Source organism: Sylvia atricapilla, chromosome 1 (genome assembly GCF_009819655.1).
Source record: "Sylvia atricapilla isolate bSylAtr1 chromosome 1, bSylAtr1.pri, whole genome shotgun sequence".
NCBI classification, from domain to species: domain Eukaryota; kingdom Metazoa; phylum Chordata; class Aves; order Passeriformes; family Sylviidae; genus Sylvia; species Sylvia atricapilla.
In genome coordinates, this window is record NC_089140.1 from 7853908 (window position 1) to 7876528 (window position 22621).

General features: G+C 44.5%; 1 protein-coding gene across 2 annotated transcripts; it reads left to right on the forward strand.

Moving 5' to 3' along the window:
* Positions 1-12468: 12468 nt before the first annotated feature.
* Positions 12469-22318, forward strand: INSIG1 (insulin induced gene 1). Of its 2 annotated transcripts, none has more exons than XM_066314396.1 (6): positions 12469-12551; positions 12994-13406; positions 15835-15959; positions 16598-16764; positions 17223-17322; positions 20053-22318. In XM_066314396.1, the coding sequence occupies exons 2-6, from the start codon at positions 13010-13012 to the stop codon at positions 20080-20082; spliced, it is 819 nt and encodes a 272-aa protein (XP_066170493.1). In that variant the 5' UTR covers positions 12469-12551; positions 12994-13009; the 3' UTR covers positions 20083-22318. The 2 variants fall into 2 exon arrangements, with proteins under 2 accessions (XP_066170493.1, XP_066170488.1); XM_066314391.1 differs by having other exon boundaries at positions 12541-12666.
* Positions 22319-22621: the final 303 nt, after the last annotated feature.

The following is a 22621-nucleotide window of genomic DNA, read 5'->3' on the forward strand; positions in this document are numbered from 1 at the left end:
CAGCATAACCTGACACAGATTAATGGGTAAGCAGAGAAAAGTGAATTTACACCAGCTTTGAATCCTCCTCCTTTCAGTCTTTTTAGGAGATGAAATAATGTCTGGTGGCATTGTCAGATGGACTAAATGAGGAAAGGAATTAGGAAATAAGTTTGGAAAAACTATGGCTCAGGCAGTTTGGGGGTAAAAATATATTGTGCTTACCAGCATCTAGGTCACTAGTGACACTGATACTGATATTTGTTGTATTTGTTCTTGGTCTTTAGTTATATGTTGAAAACCTACTCCATGAAAGTGTGAACCTAGGAAGAAGAGAAGTTTTATGTGTGTCAGTTTGGAATAAAATACCCAATTTTGGGGGTTGTTCTCTTGAGCAGTTGAGTCAGTGGATCTGTCCCCAGCAGCTGTCCAGAGGAGGATAAAGCTTTGTTTGCTTTTCTTGAGGTACTACACAACAAACTGTAAAGGAACTGCAGGAGACAAATCAAACAGGATTTACTGGGACCAAATCTTTGTAAAAGACCTAATCTACAAATTTTATACCTCAGCAAAAATTCAAGTTTTCCCAAAAGAGGGACTTGATCAACTATGCAGCTGTGGGTTTGAGGATCACAGACCCTAAGCACATCCATGCAGGTCAGTATCAGTCTGGGCAGTAAAAAAAGCCTTTGCAGCCTCTTTGCCAAACACCATCACCTCAAGCCCAGGTCTGAAAAATTTTATTAATGCTTGGTTTAAGCAGAACATCCTCTCATCCAGTCATTTCTCTAGGGCAAAAAGGCCAACCATGCTTCCACTGGTCATAAATACTCCCTGTTCTTGCACTACTGCCAGTCTTTTATCCATGCTGCAGAGCAGCCTTTCAAAAAGATTGAGTAAAGTTGTTTGATGGACAGTATTACAGAAAATTAAGTTTTTAATTATTTTTCAGCCAGTCTATCTCTGTTCCTGAGGAATGGTTTATTGCAAAAGCAATGACACGCTCCACTGCTTGGGAAGAGTTAAAGACAAGCTGCTGTGCAAGTTTGCTCCTCATGAGGAGTGTGTGTGCCAAACCACCTTCTCCCAAGCCTCGTTCTCTCTATTCCCCTGGGAAAGACATTGATGGACACACTTCACCTCCAGCATGAAATAACAGCAGGCTTTATTTCTGCACAGAATCCAGATACGTTATGCCAGAACATTAAAGACATGCCATTAATTCTTACATTATTTATTATAGTGTTACATCAGTTGGATTAAAATTGAGTTGGATTATCGGTAAAATATACAGTTAGCCAGGACTAAAACATTCATATCAGACAGTGAAAGTCCTTAAAAAATTTGTAGATTTCCTTTTTCATTTAGTAGAATTTTTCATGAATGAATCTTCTGGAACAAACGTAAGTCTTTGCTTTTCTCATTTAAATTTATTGGTAAAGGGTATTTCCTAATACAAAGTTAAATGTTAATGACCTCTCTGAGCAAACCAGGCTGCTGACTTCACACACGATTGAAAATTTCAAGTGCAAATTTACCTTTTTCTTGTGGGGAAGGTCATTGGGCAGTTAGGCATTTCTGACTGGCTGCCAGTCCTAACTCCAGACATTCGTGGCAGAATTTCTCTTGTGAATGGACAACGCTTTGCTCCAGGCAGGTGAGCAGAAGCACAAAATGACATATTCCTTCCCCTGCCTCATGAAAGCTTCTCTGCTACTTTAATGAGTCTTCAGTAATACCCCAAGACCAAACAACAGAACAAGTTCTTCCTGTCTAGCTCAGATAAGCATTTACAGTACAGTCAAGGAAATACATATATAATCCAAGTTAGAAAGCTCTGTCCAAACTTCAAGCAAAACTGGATGGAAGCATTCAGAAAATAAGCTGTTGCTGTGATAAAGGTCTGATGGAGAGTGAGAAATGTCCTGGGATAGTCACACTGAGAGCTCCAGTTTCACTAAATGCAGGACCCAGAGAAAAGGCAAGACTTGAAGGAGGAAGTAATTTCCATGGGCGGCTGCCAGAAGATGAGAACTGGGTGTCATGGTACTGTGATTGCAGTTTGTTTACACACAAGGAACAGGAAAAACACTGCAGAGAAATAGGATTGGTAATCACATCATCACAGGGAACATTTACATATATATATCAATATAAACATGTCTGTATTTATTTTGTTTGCTCACCAGTATTGAACTGGGGAGCAGTTTTTATCCTGTTTCCTTAATGAAGGGAGATTTATTCAGCCTTGCTATCCTGACTAATATTCACTTTCCTTCTTGTCCCATATATTTGAAACCACAATTTTAAAGGTTTTTGCAGCTGGATAAAGGTCACTATGAAATAAAGTTCGAGATGTTTTCAGAATGAAGACAGCAAGGAAAAACACAGAATCATTTGTGCTGTTTTTATGAATTCCAGTTATGTGTGACTGAGGGAAATACTCAACACGAGCTTACAAGAATCCACAACAGCACTTGAAAAGATGCCAACAACACAAAAAATTATACTCAGTTTGCCATCAGTTGCCAAAAAACCAGGGTGGGTGAGCTCATAGGAAACTCCTGAGCACATCCCTGGTGGAATGGCTGGGCAGTGAGCTGCAGTGAGATGCTTTCCACACAAGGAGGGCAAAACAGGCAGTGGCACAACTGACCTCAGCAGGCTCCACACCTCTGTAGCTGCTTTTCCTCCTCATTCACAGGGATGGATGAGAAGTGGGTTAGACAAGAGAATGGACGCAGCCAAAATCTGCAAGGCAACCTGTGCTGCCTGGGTCACTCCTGCTTCCCCAAGTGATGACAAAAGGTGATCCATGAGCACGCTGCAGGGACTGGCAGTGGGATTAACTCTGCAGGAGCAGAGGATTCTGCTGACTACCTGGTCAACGAATGCTTGCTCAGAGGCAAGCTGAGCTTCACAGGCTGTAAAGGCAGACAAAAACCTGTGACTTGCAGTAAAGGACAGGGAGGAGCAGAGGAGTGGATGGCTGCACTGTGGTAACCTAAGGCTTTTGCACCACGGCTGGTATCAGTGAACCCAGCAGAACTAATGACTCAGCAAGATACCAGGTGGTGTAAGAGAATTAGAGCTTGCCCTTATGTAGGTGAAACTCTAAATTATCTTTATTTGTTTTTTGAAGACAAGAGTAAATAGTTGAACCTTGAAAAAATACAGTGAGAATTTCAAACAAGACAAATAATTGTTAATAAGATAAAATGCTCATACACTAAAGTTTTTTCCTAGTCCTACAGACAGACATTTGTTTTGTTCAGGACGTGTGTGAAGCAATGGCTCTATGAGACTGTGCAAATCTTTCAAGACTAACCAGGGTAAATCCATTCCAAATAAAGTCCAGGCTGTGACAGCCACAGATAAACAGGAGCTGAACTAGGTCTCCACAACACCACAACTGTGGAGTTCAATTTCCCTTCTCCTTGTGTCACAACCATTTTCAGTCACCTTTGTTCAGAGGAAGGCTCAATTACCTATTAACAGTCTCTTCAGTGATAAATGTATAGAATAATATATGTGCTCATACATGTGTGGATATTTATAGTGCACTTTGGAGCTAAGGATTACGTATGCAATAGTCCCCCCGTAAGGTTTTTGCAAGATATTTATTTTATATATACAAACATGCCTTCCATGAGCACCAAAAGCTTGCAACTTTCAAAACACCTTTAGGTATTTGGACCCACTGATGTTCACTTAGGCAATTTCTACATCTGTGGAAAACTCACCCTTGATATCCAAAGGCACTCTTGTAAATAAATACCATTTTATTTACAGGGCTAAGACCCAGTGGAAGTCCAGCAGTTTTGAACTTGTAATCAGTGAACAAGGCAGAGTGAATAGCCCCTTAATGGTTGTAATCATGTTGGAAAATATAGTCCATCTTTATCTAGAAGTAAATATAGCAATGTCAGGTAAATTAAATCTGCTTTATACGGTCTAACCATAAGAAATGACCTCGTAGTTATCAATTTTATTAAAGTCTTTCCATTGCTGGGCTGGTGTAAAAGGCCCTTTATGTCAACAGGAGCTCAACCCTCTTTGTCTTCTGTGCATGCAACTATAGCAGGGCAAATATTTACCCAATTAGACAGTTAGCTCCACCCGAGTACGAACAAACAAAAACAACTGCTCATAGCATTCCAGAGAAACAACACAGCACAAGAACAAGGATTTCTGCATGCAAACACAGGCAATCAGCTAACCACAGAACAGCAAAACCAGCAGATTTTTAAATGTTCAAAATCAGGGGCAACTTCCCTTTGATAACCACAAATCTTCGTGGTGCTGATTCAGACATAGGGGAAGTTGTCTGGCTGATTTTTCCAGCTGAGATTCCTCCAGTGCATGGGAGAAAATGAAATACATCTTCAGTTGAAGAGATGCCCAGGCTGGCTGATGAGAAGACCAATAGCTTCTCAGATGGGATGCATAGACGTTCCGGCTGCTCAAACAGGGCACAAAGCCTACATTCGTCTTGAGATGCTTTGCATTGGTTTCCTCTGGTTTTTCTGACAGGGTTATTGGATTTTATTCCTGGTGTTTTTCTCTCTTGCCGGATGTGGGACATTATTAACCAGTAACACCCAAGAGGTTAATGCCTGTCTGCCCCGAGATCTTTCTGCAATCAGTTTCCAGCCTCTGCAATAGATGTGAAGGCACCAATGTCATCTTCACAAATGTCACAAGCACCTGATTTGGTGAGGCAATTCCCAAACAAACCTGGACAAACAGAGAAACCTGGGCGAGTGCTGCACCAACAAACCATTCTGTGTGATAACAGGGTAGAGACATACAGCTGCCCTCTGACCTCACAGCTTGAATCTATCCTTCCTTCCCTCTAAATAAAGAAAGCAGAAGCTTTTGCTATAGTCAGAGGACAGAAATGGGCACCTCCCAAGGCCAGCCAGACAAACTGGCATCTCAGCAGCCTCTGGAAGTACAATTTCCCCCTATTCTTTCCAAGGGCAACCAAAAGCAACAGCTACTAACTTCAGCACTATTACAGGTGTTAATCTGAGCAGAGTGGGCACAGTGCATGATCCTGAACCAAGGATATTGTTACCTGATGTGTTCTGAACCTCTTCAGCACTCTGCATAAGCAACATCCCAAAATATGCCTCCATAAGCAGGTGAAGCTGGCAGCATCCAGCTCAGATCATTAACAAGGTTAAGTCTGCCTAGCATTTGATTTGATCTGTTAGTAAAAACAGTAAAATCTACAGTGGCACATTTGGAGCTGCTGTGTAAGGTCCAATCCTGCAGTGCAATGACAGCAAGAGTTACATTAGTGTACAGCTAGAACAACTTAGCACTTAATTAGTCCTTTGAGTTTGCATGGAAGTGGCCTGATCTCATTCTTACACGTGTGTCCTTATATGAGTAAAAGCTGAAGGGTTTGGCTTTGCATAAGTACATTTTTCAGCATAAACTAGCTTCAGCAGTTTCTAAAGTATCACTCCAGGCAAAGTTGCAGGCTTCCCATATGCTGCACATTTTTAACTTAAAGTTCAGCTTGGCACTCTGAAACCACGTCTGACAGCAAATTTTCCCACTGAGGTACAGTGAGCTGCATTCAAGGGCACTGCTGTAATCCCTGACATGGGAATCTTAAGATTTTCCCTGAGAAGCAGCAATATTTACAGTAGTAATCATGAAGCAACATGTAAGTCACGTTTCCACACCACATTATGCACTGGCACACGTATGTGCTCTCTCTCTCATGCTTTTCCTCTGCATTGGTCTTCCTGGTTGTTGGAGTTGTATGATTCCAGCTTTACACTGGAAAGCTTTGCCCATTATCCTGCTCAAACCTAAGACAGCTCTCTGAATATATATCTCAACAGAATGAGGGCGGGGGGGGGGAAATCATAGCTAGGTGGGCTCCACATTTTTGTATTTTCAGGATGGTAGCTTGGAAGAGGCACTGGCAGTACTTGGGCACCTCCATGTCCTCTTTCATTTAGTCATAATGTTGTCCTTGCAGATAAGCTAGATATCTTAAAGGCCTCTTCTTTTTTTCTTTTTTTTTTTTTTTCTTTTTTTTTTTTTTAAGCAGTATGAATTGAGCAGAATCATCCTATGTGAAAATCTCTGGAAGAAACTATTTTCCGTACGAGAGGAACAGCTCTAAAGCTCTTGGCCCTTGTGCTAATGAGTTGAAAGGACATGAGGATGTACAGACATAAGCAGAGTGTGTGATACTGAGTCTATTCCTGGAAGGCACAGCTCTGTTGTTTATAGTTATTGCCGTGGTAAGGACAGGAAAGCAAGGGGCAGGGCCAAGGATTTCTGATCTGATTTAGACCTTGACCATCTCACCAAACATTGAGGCTGCAGCTCTCCTAGGTGGGAATAGTCCTTCTGCCTGACAACGTGAGAAGAGTTTGGAAAATGAGGATGCTGTCCCCTGTAACTACTCATTCCAAGCTGAGTACCTACAGTGTCACTGCACGTCTCCCCCACTGCAACACAATGAAATCTCAAACTTGAAGTCAGCTGGAGAACCACCTTAGTGGGGGTTTCATGTTTAACCCTACAAACGAGCATATGAATTCCAGAAGCATCTTCCTCAGGCACATATGGCAAGAGTAACTGGGAGGGTTGCCTACCTTAGAGGAAAAGTGCTGGAATTAAGTGTCATAAGAAGAGGGATGTAAGAGTAAGAGAGTTCACAATGCAATCTTAGAGGGAAGTTCCTTTTTATCTTATGTGTGAAGGACCGAATCCAAAGTCACCAAACAAGAGAAAATGGTTTAATCTTAAATCACCCATGGACTTGCTTGCCCGAACACACACCTTGGAGGTGCTTTTTTGCCAAGGATTTATGTTATGTAAGGACTGGTGATAGAAATGTACCTAGTTTTCTTCTTTATGCAAGCAATGCTTCCATCAAGAAATAAATGCATTTAAAAGATGATGTTCCTCTTGTTTGGTGGTTTATGATGATATTTCTGTTTATTTCACCCATTTAGTCTCCAGTCTTCAGTCTATCATGACTTGGACTACTATCATAAGGCACAGGCCACCTCCTCAGATGACACTTGACTAATTACTCCTTAAAAAAAGCATTACAGTCAATAATTTTACCCTCGAGGAAACTTGGTCCATAGTGGCCTGGTTTTATGTCACAGCTAATGTAAAAAAAAAAAAAAAAAAAAAAAAAAAGGAAGCATCACTTCTAATCAGTATCCTTAAAGGTCTGGACATAGTATAAATAAATGCATAAATGCAAATACAGAAAGATTAGAATATCAACAATTTTAACCACTCCTGGATAGAACAGCTTGCCTTAGTAACGATGTTTATAAACCTGCTGTCATCACTGAAGAAGTAACTTTTTCAACAATATAACCAACAAACAGTATTTTTTTTCATAATGAAGTTCAGATTAAATCACCCTTTTGAATACCAAGTATGAACTCACTGAACTCTCTGCTGCATAAATATGCAGAACTGTGGTGATGAATGAAGGCAAAAGCAAGGCAAAGGCAGTGCCTTTGTGTCAGGACAGAGGTTCATTGACAAGGAGTCAGCACACACAGCTGCATGTGGGCTGTTGGTTGGCTAATTATATGATAGTTGTTACATGGATTTATAGCCATTTGAAGACTGCAGCCTGCATAGAATTGTTCTTTCTGTTTTGTTCTGGTAAAAGAAAAAGCAGCTAGAGAAACATCGGTAACTAAACAAAAACCCTTTAATTAACATTTGTCATATGCCCACTACAATATTATTAACTACACAAAGACAGCGCTTTGTTCAGATGTCTTAGGGTTTAATTTCCATGTTCAAAATCCAACTATCATTCCTCACCCTTAGATTATGTAAAAGCAGCCAAGTTTTTAAGCTGTGCTCACTGTGGATGACTCATGTTGTTATACACTAACCACCAACACACTTTGTTTTTCCCCTTTGTTTTACACGCCTGAAGTGTTCTGGCTGGAGCTTGCCTTGTTCAGAGCTTGTACGTTCTGCATCCTGCCTGTTGTACCCTGTAATCCCTCCCTGTCCTTCTCCTCTCAGCTTTAATGAGCTCCTGCACTGGGGCTTGGGCAATCTCACAGAACTACCCCACAGAACTCAACACACACCATTCTCCTCTCAGGTGTTCTGATCTCTGAGAAGGAACCAGGACATCAGTGATAAGTGGTGTCCCTCCAGGGTCCTCACTGGGACCAGAGTGATTTAATGTCTTCATTAATGACACAGACAAAGGGATTGGGGGCAGCCTCAGCCAGTTTACAGATGACTCCAAGCTGAGTGGTGCAGTGGCCACACCTGAAGGACCTGGATGAACTTGAGAAGTGGCCCACAGGAATCTCCTGTGGTTTAACAAAGCCAGGTGCAAGGTGCTGCATCTGGGCTGGGGCCACGCCAGGAACAATCCAGGCTGGAGGATGAACAGATGGAGAGGGATTTGGGGGTGTTGGTGGATGGAGAGGCTGGACATGATCTGGCCACGTGCACACACCCCCATGTCCTGGGCTGCATCCAAAGCCCCGAGGGAGCAGGGAGAGGGAGGGGATTCTGCCTCTCTGTTCTGGTGAGACCCCACCCAGAGTGCTGCACCCAGCCCTGGGGCCCCAGCACAGGAAAAAGGACATGGACATGTTGGAGTGACTCTGGAGGAGGCCACCAAGATGCCCAGAGGGATAGAGGACTTCTCTTACAAGGAAAGGCTGAGAGATTTGGGGTTGTTCAGCCTGCAAAAGAGAAGTCTTCAAGGTGACCCAATTGTGATCTTCCACAGCCTGAAGAGAGGCCACAAGAAAAATGGAGAGAAACTTCTCACAAGAGCCTGGAGTGACAGGACAAGGGAGAATGGCTTCACCTTGAGAGTAGGTTTAGGTTAGACAGCACCAAGAAATTCTTTATTGTGAGTGTGCTAAGACACTGGCACAAGTTGTCAAAGGAATTTGTGGATGTCCCACGCCTGGAAATGTTCAAGGACAGGCTGGATGGAGCTCTGAGCAAGCTGGTCTAGTGGAAGGTGTCCCTGCCCATGGCAAGGGATTGGAATATGATCTTTAAGGCTCCTTCCAACCCATGCCATTCTATGATTCTATGAGCTACAGGTTTTGCTGCAGGTTCCTGGGAATTCACACAGCTACACTGGAGACCTCTGGTAAAGCAAAGAACTCAGGATGACAGACTGCTGCTGCTGTCGAAAGATTTTTTGAACTTTTGTTCGTAGGGTTGGCATGGGGAATCAAACAAAGAATGTCACAAAATCCTTTTATGGAGACACAAGGGATTAAGGCTGAGCATATGACTGAGAAGGTTTTTATTCTCTGTATCAATAGGAGAAAAGTCTTGAAGGTGAATAAAGTCAAAAAAATCTCCAGTGAAGCAGAGGGAGAGCAGTTTTACGCATAAAACACACCTTGCTCTGTGATTCTCCACCACTGCCTTTTGAGCTTTTATCACCAGACAGCTCATGTTTCGAGCTGTTTTAAGTAGGGAGAAAAAATAAATTGTCCAAGTATCCTAAGCTTCCCACATAAGAGGCCCATGAGACACTCCTTGTGAGGCAAGCACATTGTCAGATTCCAGAACATCACAGAGTTTAATACAGAAAGTGTGAAAGAACAGGTGAAATTATTTATTTATGTAATGAGTAGCAATGCTGAGTACTTAGAGATTCTGCTGCCTTTGCTAAGGGATGAGATAAAAATAACGATGTCATTAATCTTACAAAGACATGTGAGCACTTCTTTCCAGAAATAACTGTTAAGCATAAAATCTCAGGCATTAATCAAAGCATGCTGAGGCCTAACCTTCTTTAGGATTCCTAAAAGAAATGTAAAACAACAGGACTGTAAAGCAACATGAAGAAAAGGGGCATTTAACCTTTATTCCATGTGGATAACTTAGAATATATGCTCAGGGACAAGTTATTGACTAGTGTAGATTTGCACTGATTCAGCTGGTTTTAGCAAAGCTGCAGCAAGTTTTACCCTCTCAGAAGTTGGTCTCTGCTGCCTGAAAGAAACCAGGAAGAAAGAAGGGCACCACCACATGATATCATGAATATGAAATAAAAAATATATAAAATATTCAAATAAAATATTCTGCAGGAAGTAGCAAAAGACACATACCCATGAGGAAAGGAAAAACACAGGATCAAAAGACACTTAAGAGGTTCTTTCAGGAAGGAAAACTAGCAGATGCAGCACAAGGGAATGTAAACTCTGCCCAAACACTGCGAATATAGGTGAGATTCAGGGGGAGAATTTAAATACAGAAAGATATATTTTCAAATAAAGTAGAGATGCAGCACAAGCAAGAATTGATCATATTTATTTCCCATAGGCCAAGTCCAGGAAGAGATTTCCTACAAAGATGAATCATTTTACCTCAGATCTACAGTCCTGTTGATAAATCTCAAAGTGATTCACCAAGAAAGAATATTTTCCAGGGAATGAGTTATTTAGAGGTGCCAAAGGTGTTGCTTAGTGGTCTGGGCATGCAGATAAATGGTGTGTGTCAATTCAAAGCTCATACACAGTCACCATGAGGGGAAGTGTTACATCTGCATGTGATTTCCTGAAACAAATCAAACGTTTCTGCAGAGAAACCCATAAAAAGCTGACAGTATATTAAAGCTGCTTTCTCTCAATATAGTTGACTCAAACTTTTTGTGCAGATCCAACTGGGTCAAAAAAACCCCCAATAACAAATGAAAAAAGAGAAATATATTGTGCCTTAAAAACGTGACAGAAAAACCCAAACAATTTTAGGATAGGAAACTAAAACCAAAAGCTGTTTCAGTACAATAAGTAGCAATGGAAACTGAGTATTTACAGCTCCATGTACAGAGGGCACATGTACCTCGGTTCAGCAGTAAAGTCTGCAAGACATTACTGGGGTAAGACATACTTGGCATTAAGAGAAAAATATTCTTTTGCTCATTTGTCACCTCCAACAGTGGCACTAACAGTCTGTCCTGTACATTTTCCAAAGGCACTTTGCTCAGCAGGATCAGCTGTGCTAACTCTTTCCATCCCAGCTAGAAACGAGCAGAGATCAGAAGCGATAGTCAGATCAATTTTACTCTTCATTGTATGCAGAGAAGACCTGCCTCTTTCCATATCTTTAACTGATTTCATGTATTTTACTTGTTCTATCTAACGCATCAGTGTAAAACAACTGGAACCATCACTGAACCACCACTGAACACCTGGACCATCGTTCTGCCCAACACAGGCATGGCTAACAGCCATTCTTAAACCCTCAGTGCCATCACTTGGGAACCCCTTGGGCCCTGTATTCCTTCCCAGTGTAATGATGGCACACCTCATGTGACATGAAGATCTGCTGGCTCCAGTGAAGCCAGCTCATAAAGAAGAAGTTTGGCTATTCCCTCTGCATACACCAGCCTCCCATGTGTCGTGGAGAACTGGCATCTGAAAAAGGAAGTCTGGGAGCTGAGGCCTGCTCTGTGTACTCGTTTTTTGGTGCTGAACTCTACCCTAATGTACAGCTCACACTTAACCATCCCTGACAGGCCTCTTCCCAAACCCTTGCAGAGTCCAGAGTGTGAACTTGCATTTAGCTGGTGTTTTGTTATTTTAATCTGGGAGGATTGTGACCTGAGCTTTGCCAGTGCTGGCAGAGCAGCTGCTCAGGCTATCAGGGAACAGTCAGGAGCCCCGGATCCTCCGGTCACGCCATGGCTGGGCGCTGACACAGCGGCTGGCTTTGGCACATCATCTTATGGAGTCATGGGCTTGGCAGGATCCCCTTACACCATTTTAGAACAGAGATCACTGATCCCTCCGTCTTCAGGAGGTGCCCCAGCAGACACCTTTAACTTTCCCCATTACTGACTGCCAAAGGGACACGGAGCAGACTGGGCAAGCACACAAGGGTTGGACTGCAAAGGCCACTGACACAGGGCCTTGAGATATGAGACTGGGGAGAGTCAGATTAGAGAGTCAAAAAAAAAAAAAACGAAAAAGGAAAAACCCATCACTTTTAGGGTGGTCACGGATTAGGATAGGATTCCCAGGGAGGTGATGGAATCACCCTGGAGGTGTTCAAGAGGCATCTGGATCTGGGTGATGCGGCTTAGTGGTTTAAGGGCCGCAGTGGTGGCACTGGATCGACAGTCGCTCCTAACCCGATGACGGTGAGGACCCGATGACCCTAAAGGTCTCTCCCGACCTTGACCATTCTACGCCAGCATCACCACCGCCAGCGCCTCCATCCCTCCACCGCCCTCCCCTCGCCTCCCGGGGGCGGCGCGCATCCCCGGCTCGCTCCCGCCGCCGGCCGCGTCCCCAGCGCTCCGAGCGGAGCGTCCTGCCGCCGCGGTCGCGGTGCGGGCGGAGCGGCGGGCCCGAGAGGCGGGTGGTGTGTCCCGCACGTCATATCAGCCGCCCGGCCGCCATTGGCTGCGCCGCCTCACCCGAGCGGGGCCGCGGCCGCCCGGGGCTGGCGCGGCGGCTCCCGCGCCCGGCGCTCGCCCCGCCCGGCGGGGAGGGGACGGCCGGGGACGGGCGGGGCGGCGGCGCGGAGCGGAGCGGCGGGCCCGGCGCTGCCTGCGGCCGCGGGTAGGTCGGAGGCGGGTAACGTGACATCCGCGGCTCGGGGTTTATAAACCTTACCCGGGGCGCGGGCCGGCGGCGCGTAGCCGGCAGGGAGGCGGCGGAGTCTCCGCATCCCGAGGTGAGCGGGCGGCGGGACCCGCGCCCCGGATGCCCGGGAGGAGACTGACTGACTGACTGACTGACTGACTGACGGACGGACGGACGGACGGGCGGGCCGGGGGACGGAGGTTGTGCGGGCCCGGCTGGGGAGCGAACGCCGTCCCCGGGGAAAAGGGGGGTCCGTGTCCTCCCGTGGGGATAAGGCGGCGCAGCCCCGGGGTCGCTCGGCTGGGTCGGGCCAGCCCGCGTCCGCCGGCGCCTCCGGAGCTCGGTCGGTGCCGGAGGAGGCGCCGGCCTGACCCGTTGCTGGGGGCTTTACTAGCGTGTGCCGGTGTGTTTGTTTCAGGACTCCGGAGAAGCCAATGCCCAGGTTGGAGAGCTGCGCCTGGAGCTGTTCCTGCACTGCCAGAGGAAGGCACAGGAGCCAGCTGGGGGACACGGCGGCGGGGCTGGCCGCCAAGGTGGGCGAGATGCTGAGCTCCTCCGTGTCGAGCCCCTCGCTGGCCCTGGTGGGTCGCGGAGCTCGCAGCCCCAGCACCTCCAGCGCCAGCAGCACCACCAGTACCACCAGCAGCACCTTGAACTGGAGTCAGCACCTGGTGCAGAGGAGCGTGGTGCTCTTCGTCGTGGGCGCTTTCATGGCCCTGGTGCTGAACTTGCTGCAGGTCCAGCGGAATGTGACTTTGTTCCCTGACGAAGTGATTTCCACTCTCTTCTCCTCCGCCTGGTGGGTGCCCCCGTGCTGCGGCACGGCAGCAGGTGAGTCGCTGACCTCACGAATGATTTCGGTTTTTTCCTCATCCTCGCGTGGAGGAGGAGAGGCGCTGGGGCTGAGTGCGTGACCCCTGAACGTGGGAGCCCCGCGCTTCCATCACACAGCGAGCGATGCGAACTCGGGCTTTCGGCAGGATGCGCGCCAGGCTCCATCCCCGCGCGAGAGCTGCCCGCGGGGTCCTGCGTGTCCCCGGGCTGGTTTCGAGCCGGTGCGCTCTGCGCTCGGGTAAAGAGGGGGGATTTTCCCGGCTGGAAGCGCGGGTGCGGCGCTCGGGGCTCACCGTGGGGCTCCCGCGTGTCCCCGGCGCCCGCGAGCCGCGGCTCCCGCGCTGGCCCCGCCCCGCACGGCCGGAGGGAGGTGTGCCGGCCCCGCCCCCCGCCGCCCATTGGCTGCCCCCGAACTGGTGAGTGGCGGGCGGCGCTCGCCATTGGCTGCGGCCGCGACTGGCCACGGGCTGGGCCACAACAAGGAAGTCACGTGCGGCGGCGCGCGCGTCTCTGTCACCGGCCCGGGGCCCCCCGATCGTGTCACCGGCTTGGCTCCTGTCACCGGCCCGGGGCTCCCCGATCGTGTCACCGGCCCGGGGCTCCCCGATCGTGTCACCGGCCCGGGGCCCCAGCCCTGTCACCGGCCCGGGGCTCCCCGATCGTGTCACCGGCCCGGGGCCCCAGCCCTGTCACCGGCCCGGGGCTCCCGATCGTGTCACCGGCTTGGCTCCTGTCACCGGCCCGGGGCTCCCCGATCGTGTCACCGGCCCGGGGCTCCCCGATCGTGTCACCGGCCCGGGGCCCCAGCCCTGTCACCGGCTTGGCCCCTGTCATGGGCCCGGGCGCTGTCACCGGCCTGACTCCTGTCACCGGCCCGGCCCCTGCCCGGTGCCCCTTGCCCACTGCCCCTGTCTGCAGCCTTCTTGCTGCTCCTTGTCCCTGTGTCCCCTGTGTCCCCTGTCACCTGCCTTGCCCCCATCACCCGCTTGCTCTCAGCGCCTTGCCTGCTGCTCCTGTCACCTTACTGTCCCCTGTCTCCTGCCCCTGTCACCTGCCTGTCCCCCCCCACCCGCTGCAGGGCAAATACCACAGAAGGCTCAGGCCACGGTGTGGTTGTCACAACAGCTGGCACACATCATTAATAACCCCTCCCGGTCCGTGTCTAGGCAAAACAAGGTTTTGGTGAAGGGTTGGAGGATTAAAAAGGAGTTAAATTTTAGGAAATAAACGCACTGTAATAGTTTTTAATTTGTATTGAAAGTACTTTAAGCAACGCTGCAGTTATGTGATGTCTGTATCACACAGTGAAGGGGCTATTAATGATAAACTGTAAACTTGACTGAATAGTGATCTGTGTAGTAAAAAGGATGTCCTGGGATATTCTCCAGTGAGAGTTCTCACAGTCCTGTCACAGTTGGATTAAACTTTGGAATTTAACTGTTATCATAAGGCAAAAGTCCTGGTAGTTGACATCAGAGTAATGAAGCTTTTTCAGAACATGTCTGTCTTGGAATAGTATGTTCTGTAGCCTTCTTAACATAGAATTTATTACTCTTAGGAGTTTAAGGGTTTAAAAAAAAAAAAAAAGAGCAAGAAAGGAAATTAATAAACACAGAAGTTGCACTCAGTAAAAGCAGCATGTCTAACCCTGGAGCTGGTGACAGCAAAGGGAGTTGCAATCCCTTAGAAGAATGAAACTCTGGTGTTTGTTACTAATTTGTTACTAATGCTCAACTAAAGTTTGAGCTAACATTAACCTATGTTCTTCTTCTGCAACCAGCTTTCAGACTGCTAAGGCTGCAAAAATGCTTTATGGAGATAAAAACTTTGATTAATTGTATGAGTAGTTATTTTTCCCTGATATAAATAGACTGATGACATCTGCTTGTTTAAGTTCAGCTCTGCTTCTGTTTGGTATCAAAATTCATCTGACATGGACAGGAGGACTGGGCTGACCCAGCAGAAGGAGAGAAAGCAGCTCTGATAATAAACTTTGAAGTCCAGGCAAATACTTAATTCAGGGCCTGATTCACAGCTGATGAATCATGTTCATAAAGCTGTCAGCCCTGCATGTGAGCAATAAACACAGATTCCACTCCTCGCAAAGCTTTTATTATGCTTTACTTTTATTGGTACAAGCATTTGCTCAGGATGTCGAATGACAAATCTCTTTAAACAAAAGGAGCTTCAAGACAGATACCTTAACAATGCAATGTGTATTTAAACGTTCAAAGAGAATGCTGCTTGTTAGAGAAGATTTTTCAACTTCTCTAAAGCAGAAAAGGTGGGTAATAATTATCTTTTCTTCATCGGGCTTACAGTAGCGTGATGAGCACCTTGCCCCTTAGCTGCCAGGCTGCTGTTCAGTGATACTGGAGTGATCATTGCCTGGCAGCTGGTACAGGTGCTGTTCCTTCTCTTGCAGCCGTGGTTGGCCTGCTGTACCCCTGCATCGACAGCCACCTCGGGGAGCCCCACAAGTTCAAGCGGGAGTGGGCCAGCGTCATGCGCTGCATCGCCGTGTTCGTGGGCATCAACCACGCCAGCGCTGTATCCTTCTGCTGCTCTTTGCTCCATGCGCTCCCCAAACTGGCTCTGCCACCCGGGGCTGGGGGAGGATGGCCAAGGTAAGGGTGGTGCTTGTGGCAGAGAAGCTCTGTGAGATCTGCTGCACACTGCAGTGGCTCACTTAAAGTGTTATGAGAGGGGAGAGGAACTTGACATCGTGGGATGTCTTGTCCTACTGCAAGCATGGCAGTGTAAGTTGTGTTATTTTAATCTAGATCTTGTCTACTTCTAAAAGTTAACACGACTAGCTAGTGACGGGCTAGTGAGAAGCACAAAGTAAGAGTGTTCTTTATGTTAAAATGTGGTGGCTTGAGCAGATTTTGAAGCCAGCTTGTGTTACCCAGGTTACTTGGGACAAAAATCCATCAAAGTTAAATGTTTTAAAACGTAGCATATTCTCTAGATGCTCAGTATGACAAAAATTGGTGTTGACTGTAGTCATGCTCTAGTCAGAGTTAACAACAGCTATGATTGCTTGGCAGGTCCGAAAACCAAACCCTAAATGTTTCGTATTTAAAGACAGAATTGTGCTCACTTTCAGTTTCAGTTCTCCATTGTTCAGTTTCAGCAGCAGGATGTCTGCAGACTTAAAAAGGACTGTCCTTAACATCTTTTTCCAGAAACTAGACTTTGCAAACAACGTCCAGCTGTCCCTGACTCTGGCAGCCTTATCACTGGGGCTTTGGTGGACATTTGATCGTTCAAGAAGTGGTCTCGGACTTGGAATAACAATAGCCTTTGTAGCAACATTGATAACCCAGTTTCTTGTATATAATGGTGTTTATCAGTAAGTTATGCTTCTAAAATACTATTTCAATTCTCTTGTCTTAACTAAAAGCATGGGTGTACATGAACTGTCATTTAGTTGTTAACATATCTGGCACATTCTTAGAAGAAAATGTTTTGTTTGTCTAAGGTAGTGGTCCAGTTGTTCCAAATGCCCAGACTGAGAACTGGGGGTGGAAGGTGGGGAGCAGATGAATTGGGATGTGTGTTGAAATGGTAACATTTCAGAAAACTGAACTCCTAGTGGCTCTCAGCAGAGTGAATTTTCTAAACTTTACTGGCTAGGAATGGGGGTTTGGAAGCTTATGAAGTTTACAGACTTAATTTGGTCTCCCCATTTCTGTCTCCTCTGTTGCTTTTTGTTGTTTCAGCCCAGGGAGAGAACTCTGTAGCATCTGGTTAACAGCTGTAAGATGATGAAAGTTACTTGTCTCTAACTTATTTCGTTTTCTTTACTAGGTATACATCCCCAGATTTCCTTTACATCCGTTCTTGGCTTCCATGTATATTTTTCTCAGGAGGTGTGACTGTAGGAAACATAGGACGCCAGCTGGCTATGGTAATTACTGCATAATTAGTAGTTTCCTTAACAATCCAAATGCCTTCCATTGTTGTTAGTCCAAGAACAAACTATGCCTCGAAGGGTATGACTCACAAACTGACAGAGTTAAATGGATGTACTCCTAAGAGCTGAACTGTAAGCAGACAACCTGTGTTGCCAGTAGAGTGGGTATTGTCTTAGTAAGTGTTTGAATGTCTTTTGTATTTAACTTTTCCCAGCAGCAGCCTAAATAAGACTGGAATCAGTACATTGCTCCTGCTCCATCAGTATTTATAATTAACATTTAGGGTGACTGGAGAACTGAGACACTGCTGGGCTTTCTTTAATTATTCATGCATAGAAGTGTATATATAGGGAAATGTCCCTATGTAGCATCAAATTCCACTGCTCCAAAATCAAATATTCTCTTGCTGGTTACTTAAGACATGATTCAAATATTACTCTATATATAGGATAATACAAATTACTGCCTTTTTTTGCCAGATTCTTAAGGAATTATTTCCTTGTGGCACACTGAAGAGTAAACCTGGCTGTGTGTTTGCACATCAGCCTAAGGTTTAGTTGTGAAAAGTGTTCTGACACTGATGGAAAATGATAATTAATACTTTGTTGATTTAACTTCTGTCTTCTTTGCTATGTAAGTCCTGTATCCTGGAAAACATTCTTCAGGTGTTTAACTTTCCTAAGGCTGCTGTGGTTTAGGTGTCTCCAGTTTGAAGGAAGGGCATTTGAAGCACTTTAAAACACAAGTTCACTATTCCCCCTTCAAATCCCACTGATGCATACAGTCTGCATTTGGCTTTATTTAGAACTACGTGTATGGGGGGAAGAGGAAGCATGATTTCTCTTTTTAAATTTGCCACTCGCATCAAGTGAAAATCACCCATTACCTGAATTCTATTGAGGCTTTGGTATTGCAGCAGAATCTCAAGATAAAATTAAAGCTGGTTTTATGCTACACCTCTGTATTTCACACAGTGCATCCAGTTTCTATGCTGCTCCTGTAAGAAAGCAAAGGAAGTGAACCTTAAACTAGAAAGAGCTAAAATTAATTTAGACACATAGAACATTTCCATTCTGATATAATTTCACCTGAATGTAGTTAAAATCAGCCTGTATCCTGCCTGCAGCTTTCCTTTCAATCTTGTCATCTTCCTTATAAAGAAAGGGGCAAGTTGGCAATGCAGAGCTTTTTGTTCTGGTTATTTAGAAGTATCTTCTTATGTGTTTTATGTTGCCATTACTTAGTCAAGAAAAACATGGAGAAGTGCAATATTTTCATAGGAACACTTCTGCAAGTCTTTGTGAAGCATTCTGTGCTGGAAATCCAGAGTAGAGTCTGTAATTCAGTCAACCACATCTTTCTTTTATAGAGGTGATTCAAAAGTAGCAGTCTGTCTTGTCAGCAGTTGTGGATGTGGCAGGAAGATGGAATGTAGCATTTTTTAACCCATACTTGGATAAAACAGTTATTTCTGTAGCTATATTGTGCTGCAGTCCCTGAGCTTTTTGCTGCACGTGACAGATACTTTCTGGGTTTGTCCAGAGTCGATGGTGACACCTGTGGAAATTGGTGAAGTAAAGTTGCTTTGCTTCTTCCTCAACCTCTGTCTAGCTTTTCCTGTTAGAAATGAAAAGTGAAATGAAAAGTGAAATGACAAGTGTCCCTGAGACATATCCTACATGCTGATAGATGTTAGCTGGGAGATGCTTGCTGTTTTCCAGTCTGTGTTCCAAGGGAGCTCCCATGTACTAACAAAGTGCAGTGTGACCTTTCAGCAAACCTGCTCTTAGCAGAGACTTTGGGGTTTTGTTTGGCTTTTGGGTTTTTTTTTTGTTTGTTTGATTGATTGATTGTTTGTTTTGCTGTCAGCTTGAGGATGAAATCCAACGTTTTCTATCAGTAGGTTTTATAGCAAAGGAAAAGGTGAAGGTGCTGCTGCTGCCATCAGTTCTTTCTGCTCATTGTGACACCCTAGAGTTGCTCAGCCCATGCTCATCAGCTGGGTTAAGTGGGTGGCAACACTTCGTTTTGATTTATAACCATCATTCTCAGCATCTGACTAATTAGGGTGGTATTCAGAACTTGGGCCTCACAAATATCTATTGTGTACTAATGCTAGAGGCTGGAGAACTGAGAATGCATTCAGTAGTTGACAATATATTTTAATCTTGACCTTAGAAAGAGAACATGTTGCAAGCTTTGTTTCGAAGAAAAAATTGGTTAAGTGTCTTAGAGTGACGTACTATAGGGTTCCATACTAGAAAGGGGGTTTAGGAGGAAATGAGTGAGTCTCTGATACCAGGCTTTGGCTGGAAAATAAAATGACTTGTGGTTAAAGGCAGTTCAAAAAAGGGCTGTTAAAACTGAATTGATGTCCACTAAGTGAGGCATTGCCTACCTTCTGCTGAGAAATAAACTGAGATGGAGAGGAAAGATAACAAAGTCTTACAAAAAGCAGTGCTATTGGCAGATGGTTTTTTCAGATGCACTGACTGAGGCAACAAACACCCATAGTGATTTTCTTTTTTTTTTTTTTTTTTTTTTTTTTCCCCACAGTTAGTGAGCACGTCCTTGTTAAGCTTTTATAAGAAGCCATGCTCGCTAGGTCTTTGTCAGCCTAACTGGAGTTATTTGACTATTTAATAATTGAAAATGCTGCATAATGTAGTCACTTATCAGATGGCATTAAAACCCAACACGTGTTTGATGTTTTTTATCCATAGGGTATTCCAGAGAAGCCACACAATGACTAAGCCTTTGAAGAAGAACACCCGGTGCCAGTGTGAAAGCAACCTTATGAAGATGTGTTTCTTTTTAAAACTGAAGATTATTTAGGAGAAATAATCTCTTTATGGGCTCACTGCACAAATGACTTGTGGGGAAAAAAAAATATTAATCCACTCTTAGAATAGCCAAGTGAAATTAACTGCTTATCTTGAAATCTTACCCTGATTTACTGCATAAGCGTTTGCGTATGGCTGTTCTCTGGAAGAGTTTAACACCAAGTGCATACAACTGTTGAGGCTGAGTGGCAGTTTTCCAAGTATTAGATTCCACTGTAAGTTATTGAATCAGCTGCCGTGTTTTAAAGCCTTGAAACTGAAATTTAATTACAAGCTCTTGTATCAGTGCCCAAAGGAAGTAGATCGATGGTGCTTAACAATGATGAAGTATGGTTTAATAGGAATAGTATTTATCCAAATCTTTTAAAAATAGGGTTATTTAAAAATAAGAGTGATCGAAACAGATTAAAGGCATTGCACTAATGCTTTTAGGAGTCTTATGAAGGAATCATGCCCTTACTTGTAATGCTGCATTAAGTTTCTGTCTTTGACAGTGGAGAGGGTTTGAGGGATGAGAGGTTGGAAGCCTCAGTTTGGAACTTCTAAATTACTTCAGCACGAGAAGTGAACACTGGAGACAATCTTGTTCAAACGTGAACCTTTATTGAGAGATTCCGACTGGAAATTTCATTACTCCTGAGGCTTGCAGTTAGATTTGCTAAAATCAAGTGCTGGCCACAATTCAGTAAGAAATCCAAGTGTGTGTGACTATTCCTGCTTGATATTAGACACCTGCTTCAGTGTCTCACCAAAGGACATCTTAAGTATCTCAAATGTCTTGGTGTCACTGAAAAAACATGCATTGCATGTCATTGCTTGGCCATCAAGCACGTGCCCCCAACGTCTTCAATTTCCTCCTAGAGCTGTCCTTTGAATCCAGGCTTGGACTGAAATGATCAGAAACAGAATTGGGCCTCAAATGTGATTTAAACTCTGGGTGAGGAATAGCAAACAGCTTGTTTCCTCAGTTCTGTTTCTGAAAGAGATCACTACTTGTTTTTACACAACCCTATAGAACTTGCAATCTGTGATTGCCTTCTTAAAAACAAAAAGTGCTTATGTCACTACATTAAACATTTGGTGTTTCTTAATACATAGTTCTGGTGAGCACAACGTATTCATTTGATAGCTTAGACCACAGGAGACCTAAATAGCAAGTATTAGGTCTTAAAAGTTGAAGTGCAATGTACAGTAAGTCTGAGCCTCAAGTTCTCTTCAATATCGATCATTTCTTATGAGAGATTAAAGAGAAAAGGGTTCTGAGTTCATTTCAATGCTGCATGGAGTCAAATGGAGCAATAATTTATTTAACTAGTAAAGCTAGTTTTGTTGTACCTTACATTGAACCCAAATTTTTAGAAATACTCCAATTTTGTGGTTATGGTGTACTTGTAAACTTTTATGGATTTGCCTTTTTGTATTATGCAATTATTATTTTTTTGTTGTTGTTGTGTTCTTTTCCAATCTTACATGGCTTCAGTTATAGTTAGAGGCATCAGTTAAAGATTGAACCATCAGAACAGAAGTTGAGGCCAGGTCCCTGTTCTGGCTGTTTTCACTCTTCTAAGGGAATGCTAGCAACAAAAGTTTAGCACAAAGTCTATACTACAGAGCAGACCCCAGTTCTTAACCTTGCTTTGGTGTAAATCAAGAGTAGTTTCGTCGGTATAAGATCTTTTCTCAACTGTTCAAAATCTAAATAATCAAATTTTAGAGAACTACTTGAAGAGATCAGGACAGGTTCAGCTCAGAGGTTTAAGAAGCTGCTGCCTTTCTGGAGATACAGCTTTGTAACCATCTTGAAACCCATTTCAAAATGTTATTAAGCCAGATGTAAGTAAAGCTGGCAGTGATCTCTGTGGATATTTGATAGAGAAGTATCTAAGGTTTATTTCTAGAGACTGAAACAAAATCTGTACCTGTTAGAAATAATGCAGCCAAAAATATAAGTCAAAAGTTCAGTTTTTGCCAATACTTCTGAGTATCTTAACCAAAGTGATTTAAGTTTGGAAGAGGTGGGGAGGGGAGTGAAGAAAATTTGCACTATTCTGAATTTGAACACTTAAATTCTCATTCTTACTGATAAGTTTTCAGCGGTGTGTTTGGTTTTACACTTTTTTTACTATTAAAGATTTAAGATCAAACCTTGTTTGCCTTGGATTCTCTGTGCTCGCATTATGCAGGAATCTTCCTTGAAAAGGACAGTTGTTATGGTTGCATAACAGATATTCAGTCATGCATATGCAGTGGTTTCAAAAACAAACAAACAAAAAAAAAAATCCTAAACTGAACTTGGCAAGACCAGCTTCGGCATGGGTTGTACAGCTGAAGAAAAACAGCCTTGCTATTGTAGCAGGAAAGCAGAGTAAGTGTGTCAGGGTTTTGTGGCTTAAAGTACAGAATCTTCCTGCCATTGTCTTCCAAAAATGCTGAAATTCATAATTTGAAA